Source organism: Nerophis ophidion, linkage group LG10 (assembly GCF_033978795.1).
Source record: "Nerophis ophidion isolate RoL-2023_Sa linkage group LG10, RoL_Noph_v1.0, whole genome shotgun sequence".
Lineage (NCBI taxonomy): Eukaryota > Metazoa > Chordata > Actinopteri > Syngnathiformes > Syngnathidae > Nerophis > Nerophis ophidion.
In genome coordinates this window covers 30,347,111-30,372,010 of record NC_084620.1, presented here as the reverse complement: position 1 = coordinate 30,372,010, position 24,900 = coordinate 30,347,111, and the positions used below count along the sequence as shown (strand labels likewise).

Below are 24,900 nucleotides of genomic sequence, written 5' to 3'. Positions count from 1 at the left end.
GAGTCTATGGTCCAATCTTCTGCCAAAATTAACTAAAACGTAAACACCTCATGATTGCACAGAGTCATCAAACCTACAATGATTTTTATGACAATAATATGCTATTTGTAGTCTTTGAAACTCCGATGCAGTACTAATGATTATGCAACTGATGAAACGCCGATGCTAATGACATGTTTGACACTATGTGAAATGGATGAATAAAAGTAGTAAGTTTACAGTCTGTAAACAAGGCACTATTATGATTGTAACTACAGGATACCCAACAGAGCACTCATCGTCAATTAGTTGGGGTGTGAAATAAATAAGGAAATCAAATTGTGTTAAATTGATAATTAAGGCGACATTTGGGATCTTCTAAGACACAATGGTTTGTGTAAGCACGATACGTTGTTTAGAAATATCTATTAAGAAGAATTACGCACAAATTTCAATGTCGACATCATTATTATAATTGAGATTTTTTTGGTTTATTTTTTTTCCGTATATCTTCATAATATGTTTGGAAATATGGCAGTCGGAAGAAACGAATAAATGAAGACCGTTCACTTCCGGTTCCTTCTCTGGTTTTTGTCGCGAGATTCGACTCATTCTCTGTTTGATGACGAAGGCGGGAAAAAACACCGTGGCGGGAAAAAAGGGGGGCAAGGGTGGTCAACACACGATAGGGGGCGTTGTTGGGAAACATTTTAAACACACCGTACAAAAACAACAACAACAAAAGAAGTAATTTTTAAAATAAAAACAGAAACCGATGTTTACTACTTTTGTTCCTAATATTATTTTTTAAGTTTTCATTTATTTATATGTTTTGTGCATATTTAGAGGAGGGAAAATGGGAGGGAGGAGGAGGTGCACTTAATTGTGATGAATTGGTGTCTTCGCAGTGCGTACGGACAGAGAGAGAGAGAGACACAGAGAGAGAGAGAGAGAGAGAGAGAGAGAGGACCAGAAGGGGAGAAATAGTCCATTGAAATATTCCATTGTTTTTATGTGTAAATCAACTATTTCAGGGACTTAAAATACAGGGCAATCGCATCACCATTACGTGCGTGGAGGAGGAAGGCGCGTTGTTTTGAGCGGATCATCATCTTTAACAGGACCACCACTACTAGCCCTTAGCATCATCATCCGGCCTGTTTAGACGCGAGGTCGGCGGCTGGAGTGTGCAACAGCACCAGACTCACCATGGCGGTTAACCTCGACAAGGAGGCCTACTACCGGCGGATTAAGAGACTCTACAGCAACTGGAAGGTATAGAATGTCGAAGAGAAGGCAGGGGTGGAGGGGACAACTAAAAGCTAACCAGCGAGCTAAATGGCTAGCATTCTCCGACTAGCCAGCTAGCTTAGCAACGCACAAACGCAGTTTATAGGAAACAAACAACTGCACCATTTGGTAAATAAATCTTCACCGAGCAGCTGTTGTACTAAGAACTAGTTATTGACATGACACGATGTGGTTATGTTGTCACTCGAAACGTATTAAATCAATTTAGCGTAGTGCTAGTGCTAAGGTGGCTAGTTGGACAGCGCCAGAAAGGAGGAAACGTGTGCAAGATACCCACAAGAGCTCTGGCACGCATGCACAAACCTAAATGAGCACAAATGCAACCGAGAAACACAGATAATCCCATCATACCATACAGCATTTCCAATCTTTTTCGGTATTTAATGCACACAATAATGCACTTATAAGGCTTTAAAATCAGTTTTAAAGCTGCCTGCAAGAACATGGTTCGTAGCAGCAGTTCGTAGTTCATACATACCAATCAATCAATCAATCAATCAATCAATCAATAAATGTTTATATATATGCCCTAAATCACAAGTGTCTAAGAGGGCTGCCCAAGCCACATCCTCAGCTCAGATCCCACATCAGGGCAAGGTAAAACTCAAACCAATGCAATACAATGAGAACCCTTGAAGGGGACCTGATATGTGGGGACCCCGCCCGGGAGACCGGTGCAATGGACGTCGAGTGGATCTAGTTAATAGTGTGAGAGTCCAGTCCATAGTGGGGCCAGCAGGGGATCATCTTGACTGGAGACAGGTCAGCAGCGCAGAGTCGCCCCAACTGATGCACAGATGAGTGATCCACCCCTGATCCTGACTCTGAACAGCTAGCGCTCATCTGTGGTCACCTAATCTGTGTCCCCCCCTCCACGAAGTAATAGAAAAGAGACGGCAGATCAACTGGTATAAAAGAGGGGTCTATTTAAAGGCTAGAGTATACAAATGAGTTTTAGAGTGGGACTTAAATGGATATTTTAGCGTCTCTAATTATTCTAACATGCACTGTTTTTGGATTTGGAAGTACCTGAAAGAACATACACACAAACTCTACACTGAATCCGTAGTAATAATCGGGGTTCTACACACTGACCAGGACGACACAAAAAGCTTAAAACGTCAATGCAAAGTCAGGGTGATCCAAATATATATAAAATCGACACCTAGAGTAGTATCATATCAGTATGTAAACGCTACCAAAGTGATTAGATTAGAAGTGTCAAACTCATTTTAGATCGGGGGCCACTTTGAGAAAAATATACTCCCTAGTGGGCAGGACTGGTAAAATCCCTACATGATAACTTAGAAATAAAGACAATTTCATATAGTTTTCTTTGTTTAAAAACAAAACGAGCCCATTCTGAAAATGTACAAATCATGTTTGTTTTTTGTTTACACTTACATGTTGCGGTTAATACTATTTTATCTTCATTTGTCGTTATTAATACTTTCTGAATAAATTGTGACGATGTTCATCAGTCATCTCATTGGTGTTAATTTTCAATCTATCAAGATAAAAAAAATATATAAAAATCAAAATTACACAATGTTATTTATCTAGTTTGCTCATTTTCCTTGACTGGTGCACTAATATCATGTGTTTTTTTTGTTTGTTTTCTTTTACATATTAAGCATGTCCAGATACAAATAATTGCTGTTGCGACATCTAGTAGACACATTTAGAACAGCAGTTTTTTCCATTCAAAAATTTCAGCTCATTTTTATACTTAGCAAACTCCTCCCGCAGGCCGGATAAAACTGGATCAGGCCCGTGGGCTGCACGTTTGACACCCCTGGATTAAATGGTAAATGGGTTATACTTGTATAGTGTTTTTCTACCTTTTTAAGGAATTCACATTCACCCATTCACACACACATTCACACACTGATGGCGGGAGCTGCCATGCAAGGCGCTAACCAGGACCCATCAGGGGCAAGGGTGAAGTGTCTTGCTCAAGAACACAACAGACGTGACTAGGATGGTAGAAGGTGGGAATTGAACCAGGAACCCTCAGGTTGCTGGCACAGCCACTCTCCCAACCGCGCCACGATCTTTTTCTTGTTCTCATAACAAAATCAGTTTTTGGGTTAATGCTTACACACTCGGGCTCTCAAATGATTTATCTGGGAGCCAATAGTACATTTAGCTTTTGTTTAGTTATTATGTAATAATCATTTAAGTAGCATTTAATAACATACATTTAATAGTTAGCATTGTTGTAAATCAGACTAACACATTTTAAATTTCATGAAAAAAGATTTATAAAAATGTGTATAATGTTTACTTTAACTACTTGCTAGCATTTTCAGTTTCATAATCTATAGTCTACATGGGACCGGGATCCAAGGCCAAAAATGCTGATCGGGAAATCCCTAGTGCTAGCCACTTGGCCATTAGTTATAATGTGTACTGGTTTATAAGCTTATTTTATACAATCGCTTCATTATGTCCTCTCCCAGAAAGGAGAAGATGAGTTTGGAAAAGTCGACGCTATTGTGGTATCTGTGGGCGTGGACGAGGAAATTGTCTACGCTAAATCCACAGCCATACAGGTAAGAGATTTCTCCTCTATGTTAATAATCAGGAAGCTGAATGTTAAAGGCACCTTGCCTCTTCAGACTTGGCTCTTTGGCTACGAGCTGACAGACACCATCATGGTCTTTTGCGACGCCAAAATCCTCTTCTTGGCCAGCAAGAAGAAGGTGGACTTCCTTAAACAGGTGGCCATCACCAAGGGCAACGAGAATGCCAACGGGGTACCGCCGATCACGTTGCTCACCAGGGAGAAGGTGAGATTGCCTGCCTGTTGTATTGTTTGTTGACGCTCGTTGATCTTTGACCCCACTTTTGAAATCAAGTTACACGTGTGACCCTTTGTCGGACTGTCTGACTGTATCGGTCCGATGATCAGTGTCAGAGCTTGGTCCGCTTTGCCGGAAGTAAATCGGAACTGTTTCCAGTGAGGGTTGGATTCCGCCAGGCAGCCCTTAGTCACCAATTCTGTTCATAACTTTTATGGACAGAATTTTTTGGCACAGTCAGGGTCTTGAGGGGATCCGGTTTTGTGGCTGCAGGATTAGGTCTCTGCTTTTTGTAGATTATGTGGTCCTGGTGGCTTTATCTGGCCTGGATCTTCAGCTCTCACTGGATCGGTTTGCATTCAAGTGCGAAGTGACTGGGATGAGAATCTGCACCTCCAAGTCCGAGCCAATGGTTCTTGCCCGGAAAAGGGTTGGGTGCTATCTTCATACTTGCCAACCCTCCCGATTTTCCTGCGAGACTCCCGAATTTCAGCCTTTAGCGTCATCTCTCACCTGAAAAGGAGACTATTATATATGTCTCCGTTATCCATAGGTTTATCTATAACCCATAAAGTAGGCAGGCACGGAGCTATTTCTCAGCGTGTGTTTATTCCAGCCGGCACGTTAATACACTGACACACAACATCCGGATTCCCATCATGCATTGCTCCAAACCTTGGCAAGTAGTAATGTCCAAAAACATATCAGAGACGAAGCAGAAGAACGAAGAAGAGACATGGCGACGACGAGTAAGAATAAGAACTACGCTTGCAAGATCCAGAATTATTAGGAAAAATAATTTCAGTTCATCCATGACAGCTCAAAAGGGAAGGTGTATGCTGCCTGCAAATTTTGTAGATCAGACTTCTCCATTGAACACGGTGGTTGAACGGATATAGTCATTCATATACGGTTTTTATATATATATATATATATATATATATATATATAATGGATTAGATTTATATCGCGCTTTTCTATTGTTAGATACTCAAAGCGCTCACAGAGAAGTGGGAACCCATCATTCATTCACACCTGGTGGTGGTAAGCTACATCAGTACCCACAGCTGCCCTGGGGTAGACTGACGGAAGCGTGGCAGCCAGTGTGCGCCTACGGCCCCTCCGACCACCACCAATCATTCATTCATTCATCCTTCATTCACCAGTGTGAGCGGCACCAGGGGCAAAGGGTGAAGTGTCCTGCCCAAGGACACAACGGCAGTGATTTTTTGGATGTTAATAGGTGGGAAGCGAACCTGCAACCCTCAGGTTTCTGGCACGGCCGCTCTACCCACTACGCCATGCCGCCCCTAATATATATATATATATATATATATATAAAAGAAATACTTTGAAAATATACCCTCCCCCCCCACACACACACACACAAACAAAAAGCAAAACTCAACACACACACCCCCTTCTACCGAATACGGAGGTCTCAAGGTTGGCAAGTATGGCTATCTTGGGGTTGGGAAAGAAATCTTACTCGATGTGGAGGAATTCAAGTACCTCTGAGTCTTGTTCACAAGTGAAGGAAGTGGATTGTGAGATTAACCGGCACATTGGTGTGGCATCTTCTGTAATGCGGATGCTGTATCAATCCTTTGGGGTGGAGGAGCTGAGTCGGAAGGAAAAGCTCTCAATTTACCGGTCGATCTACTTTCCCATCTTCACATATGGTCATGAGCTTTGGGTTATGACTGAAAGGACAAGAACACGGGTACAAGTGGCCGAAATGAGTTTCTTCCTCAAGGTAGTGAGTCTCTCCTTCAGAGAGAGGGTGAGAGGCTCGATTATCCGGGAGGAGCTCAAAGTAAAGCTGCTGCTCCTCCACATCTACAGGACCCTGATGAGGTGGTTTGGGCATCTGGTCTGGATGCCATCCGAACGCCTCCCTAGGGAAATGTTTAGGGCACGTCCGACCAGTAGGAGGCCACGGGGAAGACCCAGAACACGTTGGGAAGACTATGTCTCCCGGGTGACCTGGGAATGCCTCGGGATCCCCCGGGAGGAGCTTGACGAAGTGGCTGGGGAGAGGGAATTCTGGGCTTCCCTGCATAGGCTGCTGCCCCAGCGACCCGACCTCGGATAAGCGGAAGAAGATGGATGGATGGTGTGATCCTTTGGTCCAAGAAGGGTCCCCGTCATTTTTCAAGACAATGTTCACTTACTGCTGTCTCTGTGCATTCCGGATTTTAAAGTACTATTAAAATTTAAGTACCTATTTAAGTATCATGTTAAAATTACGTAGGTTTTAGTGTATTACGTATTTTAGGAGCATAGGAAGTGTTTATAAGTGTGTTGGAAGGCGGTGGGGAGGGATTCTAAAGACTTTAAATCACGGGTCTTCAAACATGCGGCCCACAGGCCAATTGCGGCCCACAGGCCAATTGCGGCCCGCACCTTGATATGACAATTTAATGCTAGTGCGGCCCGTGAGTTTAGTATGAATCCATGAACGGCGCTTGACAACGTCATACTTGCCAACGCTCCCAATTTTCCCGGGAGACCCCTGAATTCCAGGGCATCCGTTCTCTAGAATGCCTGTCGATTTTCTCCAAACCAACAAATTACAGGGGGTGCCATGATGACACTGTCTTAAGTGCCACCAACATACTGTACAGACAGCGTGCAAGTACAGGTATATGTTGTAGCTGGCTATGTAAGACGCACATGCGTTATTGCAAGACATATTGGATCAACAGCTACACAGGTCACACTGAGGGTGGCCGTAAAAAAAACTTTAACATTGTTACAAATATGCGCAACACTGTAAACCCACATCAAACAAGAATGACAAACACATTTTGGGAGAACATCCTCACCGTAGCACAACAGAACAAATACCCAGAATCCCATGCAGCCCTAACAATCCCGTGCTACAATATACACCCCGCTACCACCAAACTCCCTACCCTCCAACCCCCCTACTTGCGTCGATTGAGGTAGTGTATAGTGTAGCCTGGGAGAGTTAGGGCTGTAAGGTGTTCTAGGTATTTGTTCTGTTGTCTTTAAGTTGTGTTACGGTAAGGATGTTCTCCCGAAATGTGTTTGTCATTCTTGTTTGGTGTAGGTTCACAGTGTGGCGCATATTTGTAACAGTGTTAAAGTTGTTTCTATGGCCACCCTCAGTGTGACCTGTATGGCTGTTAACCAAGTATGTCTTGGAGTCACTTACGTGAATCTGCATAAGCCTCACACATGTTACTGAGCCCGCACGTTGGTTGTGTGATGTAAAAGCGGACGCAATTAAATGTTGTAGAACAGTGGTTCGCAAATAGGGGTACGTGTACCCCTGGGGATACTTGAAGGTATACCAAGGGGTACGTGAGATCTTTTAAAAATAATCTAAAAAAATAGCAGCCATTCAAAAATCCTCTATAAATATACTTATTGAATAATACTTCAACAAAATATGAATGCAAGTTCATAAATTGTGGAAAAAAAATACAAGAATGCAATATTCAGTGTTGACAGCTAGATTTTTTTGGACATTTTCCATAAATATGGATGTTAAAGATTTCTTTTTTTGTGAAGAAATTTTTAGAATTAATTTCATGGATCTCTTATTACAATCCCCAAAGAGGGCACTTTAAGTCGATGATTACTTCTATGTGTAGAAATCTTTATTTATAATTGAATCCCTTGTTTATTTTTCAACAAGTTTTTTTATTTTTATATCTTTTTTTTCCAAATAGTTCAAGAAAGACCAATACAAATCAGCAATATTTTGCACTGTTATACAATTTAATAAATCAGAAACTGATGACCTAGTGCTGTATTTTACTTTATCTGTTTTTTTCAACCAAAAATGCTTTGCTCTGATTAGGGGGTACTCGAATTTAAAAAAAGGTTCACAGGGGTAACATCACTGAAAAAAGGTTGAGAACCACTGATGTAGAGGACGTTAAAGGCAGTGCAGTCACGGTACGCCCTTAATAATGTCGGCTGGGTGAAAATTGGGACAAATTCAGGAGGATGGTTGCACCGGTAGATTGTTGGGAGGTGCACTGAAATTCGGGAGTCTCCCGGAAAAATCGTGAGGGTTGGCAAGTATGTTGCTAGGGCGGGAAAGCCATTCCAGCCTCACCCAGTTTCTGCATCCAGTGGCCCCCAGGTAAATTGGGTTTGAGACCCCTGCTTTAAATGCATTTAATGTTCATGAGATAAATAGCAATCCTACTTTAAGAAAGTTCACTTACCACAGGGGGGTCGATAGCGTAACCCCACAACAATTGAGGGAACACTGTAGAAACTTTTTTCCTTTCTTGCACCCCAGTCCATCTTTTTAGCAACTTCAGAATAACCAGCAAAATAGCGTGTTTTACTATCACCAATTTTTCTAAAGGTTTAAACTCAAAATATGCAATTTTGGAATTAGGTTATTATAGACTTAGACACACTTTATTGATCCACAATGGAAATTGTTCGATACAGTAGCTCAGTTACAAAGGATGGAAAAGGAAGGATGAAAGAATAATGCACACAAGGGCACAAAAAGAGGACAAAAACAAAAGGAATAAAGTACACTAAAATGTACCATAGTAGCAACATAAAATATAACATACATGTAATATTTAGATAATATATATACAGCATATAACATATACAAATATATTATTGCCTTGAATTTCTCCATATAACCAGCAAAATAGCGTGTTTTACTATCACCAATTTTTCTAAAGGTTTAAACTCAAATGTTAATGTTTGAATCAAACTCAAATTATTTTATTTTAATAAAAAAAAATTACACTTTTTATAAAACATTTAATAAATTGTTCATTCTACTTTTTATATTGTTAATTTTTATTACAGTTTATAATGTTATTTCATACACAATGGTCGGAATATAAAAATAATAATGACAGAAAGCTAAATCTGGCCAAGTTTTATACAATTTGCTTTAGAACCGAACAGTTTTTATATTGAGAATTAAAAAAGTCAAATAAGAAGAATGTTGATGGTGTTTATTCCAGAACGAAAGCAACAAGCCTAACTTTGACAAGATGCTGGAGGCCATCAAAGGCAGCCTTAAAGGCAAGACAGTCGGCATCTTCAGCAAGGACAAGTTCCCTGGAGACTACATGAAGAGCTGGAACGACACGCTTACGACCGAGGGGCTACAAAAGGCAAGAAGAGCTTCAAAGCTGATAATGATGTTAGCTGAGAAAAAGAGTGTTTGTGTGTGACATCACTTCCACTTCTACCCCTCGGAAGGTGGACATCAGTGCTGTGGTGGCGTACACCATGGCAGTGAAGGAGGACGGCGAGCTCAACTTGATGAAGAAGGCGGCAGCCATCACCAGCGAGGTTTACTCAAAGTTCTTTAAGGAGCGCGTTATGGAGATAGTCGATGCGGATGAGGTGAAGATATTGAGGTCATTGTGGACAAGGCACACTTTTTTTCTCTCTCTTGCTCACTTGTGTTTTTCTGACAACAGAAAGTGCGCCACAGCAAACTGGCCGAGTCTGTCGAAAAGGCAATCGAGGAGAAGAAGTACTTGGGCGGCGTGGACCCGACCACGGTGGAGATGTGTTACCCTCCAATTATCCAGAGCGGAGGAAACTATAGCCTCAAATTCAGTGTTGTCAGGTGATCAATAACAAGTGATTTATTTTAATTTTTTGGTTGTAGACCAAGGACGTTAGCATTTAATGTGTGTGAGAATTAGGGATGATAATTGAAAAAGGGTTCTTGTTCAGAATTTGCTCCAAGTTTATCAATTACTTGGAATTGCTTGCCAATTTTTCAAACATTCCCAAATTTTGCCTACATTTGACAAGAAAAGATTGCAACAGCGCAACTTGTAATAATTTTAAGGTTGCTATTTCATCAAAAACAGGACATACAAGCAAAAGGCTGAAACGTTTGAAGACACAGCATGCAATAACTATGAATTAATGTTGTGTTTTTGAACCGCACCGATCTCATCCAGTATCAGTAACGTTAGCACGTCATCTGCCGCAAACACAGCATGTACTAACAGAGCCTACCAAGGGAGTGCCATTTGCCTTTATTGTCAAAGCTGCATGCTATTACCTCTTAAATTGAAATGAATGCCTTCTCATTCAGAAGAGCAAGACGAGAGACCAATTCTGACTGGCTAAGAGGCTAGCTGTACTAGTTCCAGTTCAGGTTTCAAACTTACAGTGGGGCAAAAAAGTATTTAGTCAGCCACCGATTGTGCAAGTTCTCCCACTTAAAATGATGACCGAGGTCTGTAATTTTCGTCATAGCTACACTTCAACTGTGAGAGACAGAATGCGAAAAAAAAAATCTAGGAATTCACATTGTAGGAATTTTAAAGAATTTATTTGTAAATTATGGTGGAAAAAAAGTATTTGGTCAACCATTCAAAACTGTCACTGATTGAAGGAGGTTTTGGCTCAAAATCTCACGATACATGGCCCCATTCATTCTTTCGTCCCAATCGTCCTGTCCCCTTAGCAGAAAAACAGCCCCAAAGCATGATGTTTCCACCCCCATGCTTCACAGTAGGTATGGTGTTCTTCAGATGCAATTCAGTATTCTTCTTCCTCCAAACACAACGAGTTGAGTTTATACCAAAATGGATACATGGATGATACAGCAGAGAATTGGGAGAATGTCATGTGGTCAGATGAAACCAAAATATAACTTTTTGGTACAAACTCAACTCGTCGTGTTTGGAGGAAGAAGAATACTGAGTTGCATCCCAAGAACACCATCCCTACTGTGAAGCATGGGGGTGCATTTTTTTTCCCCAGTTGAAAACACTGGGTCGAATTGTCTTTTTGTTGTTTACATCATCGCATTGTTGCTTGCTTGTCCATGTGGAAGGAATCATATTGCCCATCCGCTTTGAAACTGAAATTTAAAATTTAAATTTTGTAATTTTTTCCCACCTAATTTATGTTACTTTCACTAGCAATTTGTGAATAGCAAGGCTCTCTGCCTGTGTGCCTGTCGGTGTTGGCTAGCTCTCCACCCACCGTGACTGAAATTTTGAATGACTGTAATGAGGGCTCCCTGCGTTCAGATAATGCTACTGTTAAATACGCTCAGAGACATCTTTCTCCCTATATTGAAGAGAGAGACTTTTAATTGCCGAACATGTCTGCAACACAAATGCGTGAAGGCGTATAAAAAAATTTTTTTAGCTTTAGTTATCGCTCCAATTAACACCTCTGCTGGTTCAAAATCAATGAATTGCGCAGCCCTATTCACTAGCATTAATTTACGTTACCTTGGCGGTTTTGACTTTGCCAATAATTGGCAAGGTGCCAACCAGGTCTATTTGGCGTCTGCATATCTATCTGGGTGCAACTGGGGAGCTAGTTCGCTACATTCTTGTCTGTCAGTCTTTAAACTCCTTATTCAGGTGTGGGTGCTTGTCTTTTAAATGTTTACCTATGTTTGAAGTATTGCCACCTTTTGGTGAGGCATGTTTTAAGCAACGCTTGCAGGGCGGTGCTTCATTGTTTATAGCTTCACCTTTATCGTTAGTTTTTAATTGAAAATACCTCCATATTGCACTTTGCACACCTTTATAACTGCATAATTGCCGCTTATGTATTTCTCCTTTCTCTATCTTTACACTGTTTCCGCTTGTATGTATGTGTGTGTGTGTTGACTCACTCAACATGTGCCTCGGCTCATATTACCATCAACGTCACCGCGGGGTTCCTGCGTTCCCATGGGATAAAAAAGTACCAGTATTGTACTTTTTTTTCCCTTTCTTTTAATTCATTAGTACTCCTGTAATTAGTTAGTGCTGATATACTGTACCACCCAAATACCCTCGGCAGCCAATATTAATTGGTTAAAATCTGGTAGGTGAAATCTCATTTGATCAAGTTAAATTACGGTACAGTGAGTGATTTTATTGATTTTTTTTCCTCCAGCGACAAGAACCACATACACTTTGGCGCCATCACGTGTGCCATGGGCATCCGCTACAAGTCGTACTGTTCCAACCTCGTTCGCACGCTCATGGTGGACCCGCCACAGGAGATGCAGGACAACTACAACTTCCTACTGCAGCTGGAGGAGGAGCTGCTCAAAGAGCTCAAGCATGGTGTGTTCAAAAGCGTGGTCTGTTTTATATTTTGGTTTTTGAAAGCTATGTTCACGCATTTCCTCGCCACCAGGTGTGAAAATCTGTGACGCCTACAATGCCGTGCTGGAGTACATGAAGAAGGAGAAACCTGATCTCGTTGCCAAGCTGACCAAAAATCTTGGGTTGGTTCTCGTAAATAAATACATACGCTAGGCCTGCATGATTAATTGACATCCAATTGACATTGAGGTTTTAATTAGTGCGGCTACCAAACGGCAAGATTATTTTTTTCCTCTGCCGTCACCGGCAGTTGAGTGACAGACTTGTTCGCCAATCCGAAATGTTGAGCCTTGCGTCCTTTGTCTTCTGTGTGTTGCAGTGGAGGCAGCACACACAACAAACAATGGTTGTACCTTGAAAAAAAGTTTTGATGTGACTAAGTCTGAGCCGATAGTCAATAAGTCAATCAATTGACTAATAAATGAAAATTTATAAGTCAATCAATTGACTGATAAATGAAAATTTCAGTTGAAATGCTTTGCCGGCATGGAGAAATATTGTTTCTTCATTTCTCGATTCAAACGGGTGGATATAGGTCTCACTCACTGCATCGCTCTCAGCACCTGAGCGCGTTTCTTCAACAGTCGAATTAACTGAACTCAGTAGGCTGTCTTTGCAGTCATTTACAATTTGGTTTTGGTGTGCGAAGAGCAGGACTTCTCGCTCACATACAATACATAGGATTCAGGCCAGCCTATCCGCGACTCAGTAGTAAAAGAAATTATGATGGAAAAAATACGATTACAAAACCAAATGTCCCGTTGCGGGAATATTTTATCTTCATATTTAACAGACCTTATTAACCCATCAACATGGACTAACGAGCTAGAATGCCGCAATTGGCAAAAAAAAAAAAAAAGACGTCAGACCGAGTTTTTCTATCCATCCATCCATCTATTTCTACCGCTTATCCCTTTTGGGTCACGGGGGGTGCTGGAGCCTATCTCAGCTGCATTCGGACGGAAGGCGGGGTACACCCTGGACAAGTCGCCACTTCATGGCAGGGCCAACACAGATAGACAGACAACATTCACACTCACATTCACACACTAGGGCCAATTTAGTGTTGCCAATCAACCTATCCTCAGGGGCATATTTTTGGAGGTGGGAGGAAGCCGGAGTACCCAGAGGGAACCCACGTAGTCACGGGGAGAACAGTTTTTCAACTCGGAAAAACAATTGCACTTTTAAGTTTTTCAATATTTATTTTTAGATTTTTGCTTAAAAAAATCAGAATCCATTTAATTTAATTTTTTAACAATTAAGGATAACTAAAAGTTACTTGCCTTCCAGTTACAGTACCATGGTCAACAATTTCACATTAATGAGAAATAAAAGTTTATATCCTTTTTAAAAGGTTACCTGCATTATTTTTAAATATTATGATTACTTTACATTATGATTGCTCTATAGTTTTTATCGGTTATTTCGTCAGTTTAAGAGCATGATCTGGACAAAAACTATGTCTGCTAAAAGCCCAATTTTTTTCAAAGTAAATTATTGCTTATTGTTCTAATGTTTGGCACCCTAAGACACGTTTTATGCATTTATCTATTTAAAACATAAACATCGCAACCTCTTTCTTTCTTTTTTTTTAGTTCATTTTGAACATGAGCACACTTACAGTATAATACATCACACAAATTGAAAAGCAATCACAATTTTAGAGAGAAAAAACGCAATTAGGTTTTTCTCTCAATCGTGCAGGCCTCGCACTCTACACTGAAAGACACTGGCCTCACATGTGGATTTGCAGGTTCGTCATGGGAATCGAGTTCCGAGAAGGTTCCTTGGTGCTCAACTCAAAGAATCAGTACAAGCTGAAGAAAGGTAACCTTGACGTCATGTGTGGACCTCATGCTGGGCGTTTTTTTTTTTTTGTAAAATATAATTGGACACCCTACGTCAAAACAATAATGGGCGCCCTGTAGGTTGTGGTGAAATTTCTTTTGGAGACGTGGTAGCACGCGTGTAATAGGAATCCTTAAATTTTCCAGTATTACACTAATTGTCATTATTTATGGACAATTAATTGCTATGTCCCGATAGTTCCCCTGCAAACACCCTTTGCTTGATGGCTGCCATGTTTTTCACACGAGTACTTGTAACTACCCTGTACCAAATTTTGGGATTCAACTAAATATTCTGTAAAATTGGCTGGTGTTTTGTAGCATTGAGCTTTTTGATGCAGTTTCATTTAATCCAATTTATAAGGTTTCAACAACGCCGCCACCATGTGATGCATTTGTCAGAAAACTAATAGCGCACCCAGCACAGTTAGGTGAATGTTTTAACTTTTCAGCCTTTTTTATGTGCAGCATTTCAAAGAAAAAAAGTTGGTTTACACAAACCAATCGTGTGTGCGTGTGTGTGGCAGGCATGGTGCTCAGTATCAGCTTAGGCCTGGCCGACCTCACCAACAAGGATGCCAAAAAAGAAGAACAGAAGAAGTACGCCTTGTTTGTCGGAGACACTGTGCAGATCAACGAGGTGCTCTATTCTTAATTTGCAATGCGCACAAGCTCGGCACAGTTTGATCTGTTAAAATTAAACGTTTGTGTGGCAGGAAGAGGCAGCCGTAGTTCTCACACCGGTCAAGAAGAAGATCAAAAACGTGGGCATCTTCTTGAAGGTAGGCATTCTTTACTTATCACATGCCCTTCGTGTGTCCCTTTGTGACCGCCAACTTTGAATATTTCTTCTTTCTCTCTTAGAATGACGATGAGGACGATGACGAGGAGGATGGCAATGATGCCGAAGAGCTGTTGGGAAAAGGCGCTCGCAGTGCGGCTCTTCTTGCCGATAGAACCCGGGTGAGTTGTGGTCTGTCTGTGTGTGTGTGTGTGTGTGTGTGTGTGTGTGTGTGTGTGTGTGTACTTGTGTGTGTGCACGCATGTAGGAACGTTCACTTAACGTGCACAGGCGAGCTGTTGACTAAGATTGTTTTTTGGTCTCTATTAGCTACTTGGGAAGGTAAGTAGTTGGCACTGATGAGCGCAAGCCTCTTCTTTTGTGCCTTGTGTGGATGTTGTTTTTGTAGCCGCATGAGTGTTTTTGGTCATTGCGCATGCATGACACTGGCTCAAGTGTCTGTCGTCCACTCAGAATGAGATGACTGCTGAAGAGAAGCGTCGGGCCCACCAAAAGGAGCTGGCCAACAGTTTGAACGAGGAGGCAAAGCGGCGTCTGACCGAACAGAAAGGCGAGCAGCAGATACAGAAGTAAGTATTTTTTTACATTTATTTGTTATTTGACCTTTATTTAACCATGAAAAAAATCCCATTTAGATTAAAAACCTCTTTTTCAAGATAGTCCTGGCAAAGAGGAAGCAAAGTTACATGTAAAATTAGATTCACATTTAAATGACAGGATGGCCATCAAGTAAAACAGTTACATATAACTGAGGCTCCTTCAAATGCTCTGTGTAGATTTAAAAGCATTTAGGGACCAACATTCAGTCAGTTTCCAGTCTCTTTGTAGCATGTTCCAAGCACAAGGAGCTGCATAGACAAAAGCTTTTTTCTCTAACTCAGTGCGAGCGAAAGGGACAGAGAGCAACAGCTGATCGTTGGATCTCAGTGCATAAGAGTTCGTACTTACACAAATGTAATTGGGCAATAGTCCCAGAAGAGCCTTGTAAAAAAAAGTATACCAATGACACTGTCTCCTAGTGGACAGAGAAGGCCATCCTACCTAAGAGTACAAGTCACAGTGGCGTTTCACGGCTCTACGGTTTGTGATGAACCTTAAAGAAGCTTGGTAAACACAGTTGGCCATCTGAAGACAGGAATGAGTATCATTCATATAAAAAGACCATAACCTAGCACAGATAAAAATGTGGCAGAGACAAGGCTCTTTTTTACACCAAAAGAGAAATATCTCTTGTTATTGAAGAGAAAAAAATATATAAGTTTTAGTTTCTTCACCAGTTGATCAATAAACGGTTTAAAAGTGGGAGAGTCATCAATTAAAACCCCAATGTATTTATATTCATGTACCACCTCTATGACATTCCCCTCAAGCGTGGACACTACTGGGGGAGTTTGAGACACCTTCCTATGTTTGGGAAAACAGCATGCGTTTTGTCTTGTCAGCATTGAGAATCAGTTTTAAGTCAATAAGTGAATTCTGCACAGCGACAAAAGCTTTCTACAGGGAATTAACAGGCTGTTCAGCAGATGATCCTGAACAATAAATAAATGTATCGTTATCATTAAAATGCGTATTAACATCAGAGAAATGTTGTTCAATATCATTGATGTGTAAGATAAATAAGAAGGGCCCCAATACAGATCCCTGAGACACCCCTTTAGCCCTCGTAATTAATACACTGGGACCTGTTTTTTAAATAATATGAAAGCCAAGCCAAGTATGTTCTGACAGTCCAATGAGAAACAGCCTGCGTTTTAAAATAGCGTGGTCTAAAGTGTCAAACGCTTGGAGAAATCAATAAAAAGTGAGCCCCAGTACTGTTTTTTTGTTTTTTTATTCAAGCGCTACAATGTCATTTACCACCTTCATTGGAGCAGTGATAGTGCTGTGCGGTTTCCTGGAGCCTGATTGATATTTACAAATAATATTATTTGAATAGAGGAACTCTTTCAACTGATCACAAACGAGAGATTCTGGAATTTTTTATAAGAAACATAAATTAGATATAAGCCTATAATTAGAAAGAACTGCTAGATCACGTCCCTTTTCAATAAAGGGAGGACAAAAGCGGATTTCCAAACTGATTGAATGACTTTGTTTTTAACTGACGGATTAAAAATAATTGAAAGTGGCTCTGCTATAAAATCAGCTGCCAGCTTTAAAAAATAAGGCTCAATCAAGTTAGGTCCGGGGGACTTTCTGCACCACTAAATCTAAACTACTGTCCTAGTTTTCACCACCGTTCATCTTCTTCCTTTTTAGGGCCAGAAAATCCAATGTGTCCTACAAAAACATGTCTCAGATGCCAAGAGAGAAGGACATCAGAGAAATGAAAATTTTCATCGACAAGAAATACGAGACGGTTGTCATGCCGGTCTTTGGCATTGCCACGCCGTTTCACATCGCTACAATCAAGGTACAGACCATCTTGCAACCATTGTGGATTTGACTCCACCAAACTTTTTCTTTCTCTTGGCTTGTAGAACATCAGCATGTCTGTAGAAGGAGACTACACGTACCTCAGGATCAACTTCTACGTCCCTGGCAGCTCCCTCGGCCGACATGAGGGAAACATCTTCCCCAACCCGGACGCTACATTTGTCAAGGAAATGTATGTACAAGCAAAGCTCTAATTTTGGTTGGGGCCTTTCTTTTACCTTAACCACAATAAAGACAGGCTGGTAATCGGAAACCGGCTGTTCTTTACAAAAATGTATATATAACACATGCAAATGTTTACTTATTAACAATAATTGTCCAGGGTGTACACCGCCTTCTGCCCGAATGCAGCTGAGATAGACTCCAGCACCCCCCGCGACCCGAAAAACGGGACAAGCGGTGGAAAAGAAAAAAAAAAAAAAAATATATATATATATATATATATATATATATATATATATGTATATGTACATACAGTGGGGCAAAAAAGTATTTAGTCAGCCATCGATTGTGCAAGTTCTCCCACTTAAAATTATGACAGAGGTCTGTAATTTTCATCATAGCTACACTTCAACTGTGAGAGACAGAATGTGAAGAAAACATCCAGGAATTCACATTGTAGGAATTTTAAAGAACTTATTTGTAAATTATGGTGGAAAATAAGTATTTGGTCAATAACAAAAATTCAACTCAATACTTTGTAGTATAACCTTTTTTGGCAATAACAGAGGTCAAATGATTACTAAAGGTCTTTACCAGGTTTGCACACACAGTAGCTGGTATTTTGGCCCATTCCTCTATGCAGATCTTCTCGAAAGCAGTGATGTTTTGGGGCTGTCGCCGAGCAACAAGGACTTTCAATTCCCTCCACAGATTTTCTATGGGGTTGAGGTCTGGAGACGGGCTAGGCCACACCAGAACTTTCAAATGCTTCTTACGGAGCCACTCCTTCGTTGCCGGGCGGTGTGTTTGGGATCATTGTCATGCTTGAACACCCAGCCACGTTTCATCTTCAAAGCTCTCACTGATGGAAGGAGGTTTTGGCTCAAAATCTCACGCTACATGGCCCCATTCATTCTTTCCTTAACACGGATCAGTCGTCCTTTCCCCTTCGCAGAAAAAAAGCCCCAAAGCATGATGTTTCCACCCCCATGCTTCACAGTAGGTATGGTGTTCTTGGGATGCAACTCAGTATTCTTCTTCCTCCAAACACGACGAGTTGAGTTTATACCAAAAATTTAGATTTTGGTTTCATCTCACCACATGACATTTTCCCAATACTCTGCTGTATCATCCATGTGCTCCCTGGCAAACTTCAGACGGGCCTGGACATGCACTGGCTTAAGCAAGGGGACACATCTGGCACTGCAGGATTTGATTCCCTGTCGGCGTAGTGTGTTAATGATAGTAACCTTTATTAGTTTGGTCCCAGCTCTCTGCAGGTCATTCACCAGGTCCCCCCGTATGGTTCTGGAATTTTTGCTCACCGTTCTCATGATCATTTTTACCCCATGGGATGAGATATTGCGTGGAGCCCTAGATCGAGGGAAATTATCAGTGGTCTTGTATGTCTTCCATTTTCTGATAATTGCTCCCACACTTGATTTTTTCACACCCAGCTGCTTGCCTATTGTATATTCACTCTTCGCAGTCTGGTGCAGGTCTACAATTATTTTCCTGGTGTCCTTCGACAGCTCTTTAGTCTTGGCCATAGTGGAGTTTGGAGTCTGACTGTTTGAGGCTGTGGACAGGTGTCTTTTATACAGATAACGAGTTCAAACTGGTTCCATTAATACAGGTAACATGTGGAGGACAGAAGAGCTTCTGAAAGAAGAAGTTACAGGTCTGTGAGAGCCAGAGATCTTCCTTGTTTGAAGTGACCAAATACTTATTTTCCACCGTAATTTAGAAATAAATTCTTTAAAATTCCTATAATGTGAATCCCTGGATTTTTTTTCACATTCTGTCTCCCACAGTTGAAGTGTACCTATGATGAAAATTACAGACCTCTGTCATCATTTTAAGTGGGAGAACTTGCACAATCGGTGGCTGACTAAATACTTTTTTGCCCCACTGTAAAATAAATAAATAATTGTCTTGTGGGCTGAGCGTATTGTCTAACCCCCAAAATTTATATAAAAAGGGTGTTGCCTAGAGTCTCAGCTCTGAATGCTAATATTTTTTGACCCGATGTTCTGTCGAATCAAACTGCTTTGTCAAAAACAGCTACCAGTTGCTATTCCTATTTAAACAATGAAAACCAAGACCGCTTTGAAAATTAGATTTTACATCTCAAGGGGCTATCCTGAATAAATGGAATTGAAAACGAAAATGTTGGCTACCGTTATTTGCGTCAATGTGAACTTCCTCTGGCCGTAATTTCCTACACGCTTTGCATACTGTTCGTGAATATACAATGTGAACTTTCTCATTCTATCTATTTGCTTACTGGTCAGAAAACAAAATGTAATTAATATCATTTAGAAGGTTTACTTACGGACAGTCTGCTCTAAGTAGTTAATTTACATTTTTAATTTATTTTGAGGAAAACCTTAGCATTAATACACATGCGTGCACATGCTCAGTGGTGTTGTTTAGCTTATTTGACAAAGCAGTTTAATTCGTCAGAACACCGGCACTACTTGGAGACCCCAATAGTTATAAGCCTGCGTGTGTGATGTTAATTGGAGTATTTATGATATTTAAGTATTTTTTATGCCTGTTATTAGTAAAAGAGGCCAGACAATACTAAAGATAAGATGACTTTAGCATTTTTGTTTTTCGATGTGAAGTAAGTTAAAACCAACCTGAGATGGCACTTTTGCATCTTAACTACTTTGGCATGGTGTATGGCACCATCTTGTGGTAGCAGCCAAGTAGTGCAAATCCAGGATGATAAAATTAACTAAACACATTGACAACTGTTGCTTTCTTCCCGTTTTGTCAGCACATACCGGGCGTCAAACCTAAAGGCGCCTGGCGACACATCTGTGCCGTCAACCAATCTGCAGAACGCTTTCCGCATCATCAAGGAGGTGCAGAAGCGCTACAAGACGCGGGAGGCGGAGGAGAAGGAGAAGGAGGGCATAGTAAAACAGGACTCGCTGGTCATCAACCTGAATCGTAGCAACCCCAAGCTCAAAGACCTCTACATCCGGCCCAACATTGCCCAGAAGAGGATGCAGGGCTCGCTGGAGGCCCACACAAATGGTAAAAGGCCGTACGTTCACTGAGGCCGCGATCACCGCCTCTACTTTTTCTTGATTTTTCCACTCATCTCTCTGGGCAGGTTTCCGTTTCACGTCAGTCCGGGGCGACAAAGTGGACATCCTTTATAACAACATCAAGCACGCCGTCTTCCAGCCTTGTGACGGTGAGATGATCATCGTCCTGCACTTCCACCTCAAGGTAGGGATGTCAATCGGCCGTAATGTCATTAGAAAAAATATATTCATATGTCGCTCACAAACGATGATCTCCTCTGACTCATGATTAATTTATTTTTAGTCCCCTGGCTGACAAGCTAGCAATTAAATGTGTATCTCTATATGTTGGAACCTATTTAGAGTGTGGAGATACTCCCCTAAAGTAATAATTATCACCTCTATTACGGATAGTAAACTGCATTTTTTAAATCTTAAGTGTCATCAACTATTAGGACATGTTGCACATAAAGAGCAAGCATTAGAAGGCATGCTTATAGTGAACTTAATCGCTAAATACCAAGAAATAAGTGCTTATTATAGTTAAATAAACATAAAACCTTGTTACAGCAGAAAATAGGCAGATATTAACAGGAAATTGACAATTAAATGAATGAAAGTTAAGAGAGAGGATACAATCACAACTGTTGGTGTGTCAGCATTGTCACAGCCAGAGGTACACAACGTGTAAGAAGACGGATTGATCCATAAATTGGCGGTGTCAACAGCAAGAGTAAGAATATTTGATCGATACCAGAATTATTTGATTGATATTTTTGTTTTCTCAAAGTAATGTTTTGGTTGTTTTTGTTAGTTTACAAATTCAGAGAATCTGTCTCTAGACATGGGCAGCACGGTGAAAGAGGGGTTAGTTCATCTGCCTCACAATATGAAGGTCCTGGGTTCAATCCCGTGCTCGGGATCTTTCTGTGTGAAGTGTGCATGTTCTCCCCGTGACTGCGTGGGTTCCCTCCGGGTACTCCGGCTTCCTCCCACCCCTAAAGACATGCACCTGGGGATTAGTTGATTGCTAACATTAAATTGGCCCTAGTGTGTGAATGTGAGTGTGAATGTTGTCTGTCTATCTGTGTTGGCCCTGCGATGAGGTGGCGACTTGTCCAGGGTGTAACCCGCCTACCGCCCGAATGATTGATTGATTGATTGATTGATTGATATATTTTTATTTCAATTACGCAAAAAAAAACAAGAGCAAGCATGATCCAATACAGTGCTATAGCCATTATAACAAAATTAAAACAATGGAGAATAAAAAAACAAAAAACAAATGAGCATTGGACTTTCTCTTTTTTTTTTTTTTTTCTTCTTACATATTTGAAAAGGAGTGAGAAGAAGTATACACTTATTTAATCTCACCCCTTTTCTTTAAATCATTAATTACTCTGAGCTAGAACTACCTGTTCACTCTATGTACAAACTTCATGAACTTGTATATACATAAAAGATAAATATATACATACATATGCACACTACACACATACAGAGCCACACCATTACCACACGTGCTCATGGAAATGGTATCATGCCAAAACAGCAGTACCAGTGCCTCAATGGGCAGCCCCAAACTCTTTTGTAACACAAGAAACCCAATATCAAAGCCCTTCTTCATCTCTGTACCTCTGGAATACCATGTACCTATACTTCTTTTTAAACTGGTTTATGTTTGGACATTGCTTTAACTCCACATTCAAACCATTCCATAGTTCCACTCCACAAATTGAAATACTAAATTTTTTTTAGTCGTTCTATAACTAAGCATTTTGAAATTAAAATTCCCCCTTAAATTATAATCCCCCTTTCGTGTGCTGAACAATTTTTGAATGCTTCCTGTGAGTTTATTTATTTTGGCTTCATTCATTATTTGTGCCGTTTTGATACAAAATATCATTAAATTTCAATATTCTGGACTGTAAGAATAGTGAATGAGTATGGTCCGGATATCCAACCTTGTTGATGATGCGTACAGTTCTTTTCTGAAGTATAGTTACTGAGTTTAATGAGCTTTTATAATTAATGCAGCTGAGATAGGCTCCAGCGACCCCAAAAGGGACATGTGGTAGGAAATGGATGGATGTCCCTAGACACAGGAGGACTTTGAGGAGGGGAAAAAGAACTGAATGAGTAGGATAGTAGTTTTTGATTTTATTGCGTACGACTGACTATTTGCTCAAGCTATTGTATATATTGAAAGAGAATAAGGAACTAGTTAAATATTGTGCTCATCTTGCTAAACAATCACTAGCACTCATGATAAATGAATTTACATTTACAGTTAATATATTTGATCGGTATTGGTAACGGCCGATTTCACTCATTGATGATTGGAATCAGAACATCCCTATGCCAGGTTTCTGCCAAATGCCCCAGGCAAACCTGCCAATCATCCACTTATTACTGCAAAGCTGGATTCTAGTGGCTGCTTTGCTCCCTCTTGTAGAACGCCATTATGTTTGGCAAGAGGCGCCACACGGACGTGCAGTTCTACACGGAGGTGGGAGAGATCACCACGGACCTGGGCAAGCACCAGCACATGCACGACCGCGACGACCTCTACGCCGAGCAGATGGAGCGCGAGATGCGGCACAAGCTCAAGTCGGCCTTCAAGAACTTCATTGAGAAGGTGGAGACGCTAACAAGGGAAGAACTAGAGTTTGAAGTTCCCTTCAGGGATCTGGGGTAAGTCCCACCCTTTGGACTTGTTCCACATGAGCAAGACCTCTAATTGGGAATGTGTTTGCAGCTTCCAGGGCGCCCCCTACAGGAGCACCTGCCTGCTGCAACCCACTTCCAGCTCCCTCGTCAACGTCACAGAATGGCCGCCCTTCGTGGTGACTCTGGACGAGGTGGAGCTGGTCCACTTTGAGCGCGTCCAGTTCCACCTGAAAAATTTTGACGTAGTAATCGTCTATAAGGACTACAACAAGAAGGTCACCATGATAAACGCCGTGCCTGTCAACTCTCTGGACCCCATCAAGGAGTGGCTCAAGTAAGATGGCCATCATTTAGAGGATACCCACAAAAAAACAGGACGCTCTCTTTTTCATTCACGTTTGTCTCTTTCTCATTCATGTTTGTCTCTTTCTGGCAGCTCGTGTGACATCAAGTACACCGAGGGCGTGCAGTCTCTCAACTGGACCAAGATCATGAAGACCATCGTCGACGATCCTGAGGGCTTCTTCGAGCAAGGAGGATGGTCTTTCCTGGACCCAGAGAGCGAGGTTCGTCCCTCGCTCACCGACCTCAACCTTGTCAGACGTTTGACATTTTATGGCGGCATATGTCTCGTTTGTGCGACAGGGGAGCGGCGCCGAGCAAGATTCCGAGTCTGAGATGGAGGATGAGACATTTAACCCCTCAGGGGACGATGAGGAATTTGAGGAGGAGGAGGACAGCGATGAAGACTACAGCTCGGAGTCTGAAAATTCAGGTAAGTCTCCGCACCGTCTCTTCTTGAGCGCTGGGGAAGCGGCTTGCTGAGCAATTAAGTTGTGTACAGACTACAGCGCGTCGATGGGCAGCGAGGAAGAGAGCGGCAAGGACTGGGATGAGCTGGAGGAGGAGGCTCGGAAAGGTCAGTACAGCCTGTTTGTCTGCTGTGAGCGAAGAATGACATGTTAAGTTTTGTTGGTTTTGTCTAGCTGACAAGGAGAGTCAGTACGAAGACGTTGACACGTCTAACAAGAAGAGGAAGATCCGCCCATCGGCACCAACCCCCAGCAAAAAGAAAAGGCGAGCCTAAACTGCCAATCCTCGAACCGCCATCCCTCCTCCTTATCACCCTCACTTTGCCCCGACCGGCTCTTTGGACTCAAACATGCACGCTCAGATACACGAGCTGTGCATGTGTGTGTGTGTGTGTGTGTGTGTGAATGTGTAGACATAGAAGCCAGTGTTTGTGTGGGTCAACACGTCATCGTGGTGACGTACCAGCATTTTCCCTTCATTCCTTGTCCTTTTGCATCGTGTACGTGCGTGTGTATGCGTGCAATGTGTTTTTTTGCTAATATTTCTTTTAGCTAGCAAAACACTTGGCAGGTATTTTATAGCAAGCTCCATCCCCTCATAAGGCCTTCACTGTACAATTTTGTGGGTGTTTCAGAACTAGTTTTTTTTTTTTTTTTTTACAATGGGTGCAATCCTTTTTTTTAATGGGGTTTATAAATGCACACACACACACACACACACACACACTGCCTACCTTTGTCTTCTGTCTCCTTTCTGTTTTGAGTAGATATGATTGTTGTACTATTCATTCTTAAAAAAAATTAAAGTAATTTTTTTCTGTTTTTGGAATAAAATGAAAAGGAAGTGTCTTTCGTATGTGTGGACCTTGTTGAAAGTGTCAATTAGAGCACATTTTATGGAACGGATGAGGCAAAATCTAACTGATGC

The 24,900-nt window shown here is 41.4% G+C and overlaps 1 protein-coding gene across 1 annotated transcript; it reads left to right on the top strand.

The window, feature by feature from the left end:
- The first annotated feature begins 884 nt into the window (after nt 1-884).
- On the top strand, nt 885-24,821 carry supt16h (SPT16 homolog, facilitates chromatin remodeling subunit). The gene is made up of 23 exons (XM_061913427.1): nt 885-1,254; nt 3,753-3,845; nt 3,912-4,082; nt 9,074-9,226; nt 9,315-9,461; nt 9,539-9,690; nt 11,982-12,154; nt 12,228-12,318; nt 13,953-14,026; nt 14,574-14,686; nt 14,763-14,828; nt 14,911-15,009; nt 15,302-15,417; nt 17,111-17,264; nt 17,332-17,459; nt 20,235-20,497; nt 20,577-20,695; nt 22,946-23,184; nt 23,249-23,494; nt 23,597-23,726; nt 23,806-23,935; nt 24,005-24,079; nt 24,147-24,821. Exons 1-23 carry the CDS (start codon nt 1,189-1,191, stop codon nt 24,245-24,247), a joined length of 3,099 nt encoding a protein of 1,032 aa, XP_061769411.1. The 5' UTR covers nt 885-1,188; the 3' UTR covers nt 24,248-24,821.
- The last annotated feature ends 79 nt before the right edge of the window (nt 24,822-24,900 follow it).

Coding starts and splice junctions, on each gene's coding strand:
- supt16h (XM_061913427.1), top strand. CDS start 1,189: ATGGCGGTTAACCTCGACAAGGAGGCCTACTACCGGCGGATTAAGAGA. Junction 9,691..11,981: donor CTCAAATTCAGTGTTGTCAG/GTGATCAATAAC, acceptor TTTTTCCTCCAG/CGACAAGAACCACATACACT. Junction 14,687..14,762: donor ACACTGTGCAGATCAACGAG/GTGCTCTATTCT, acceptor TTTGTGTGGCAG/GAAGAGGCAGCCGTAGTTCT.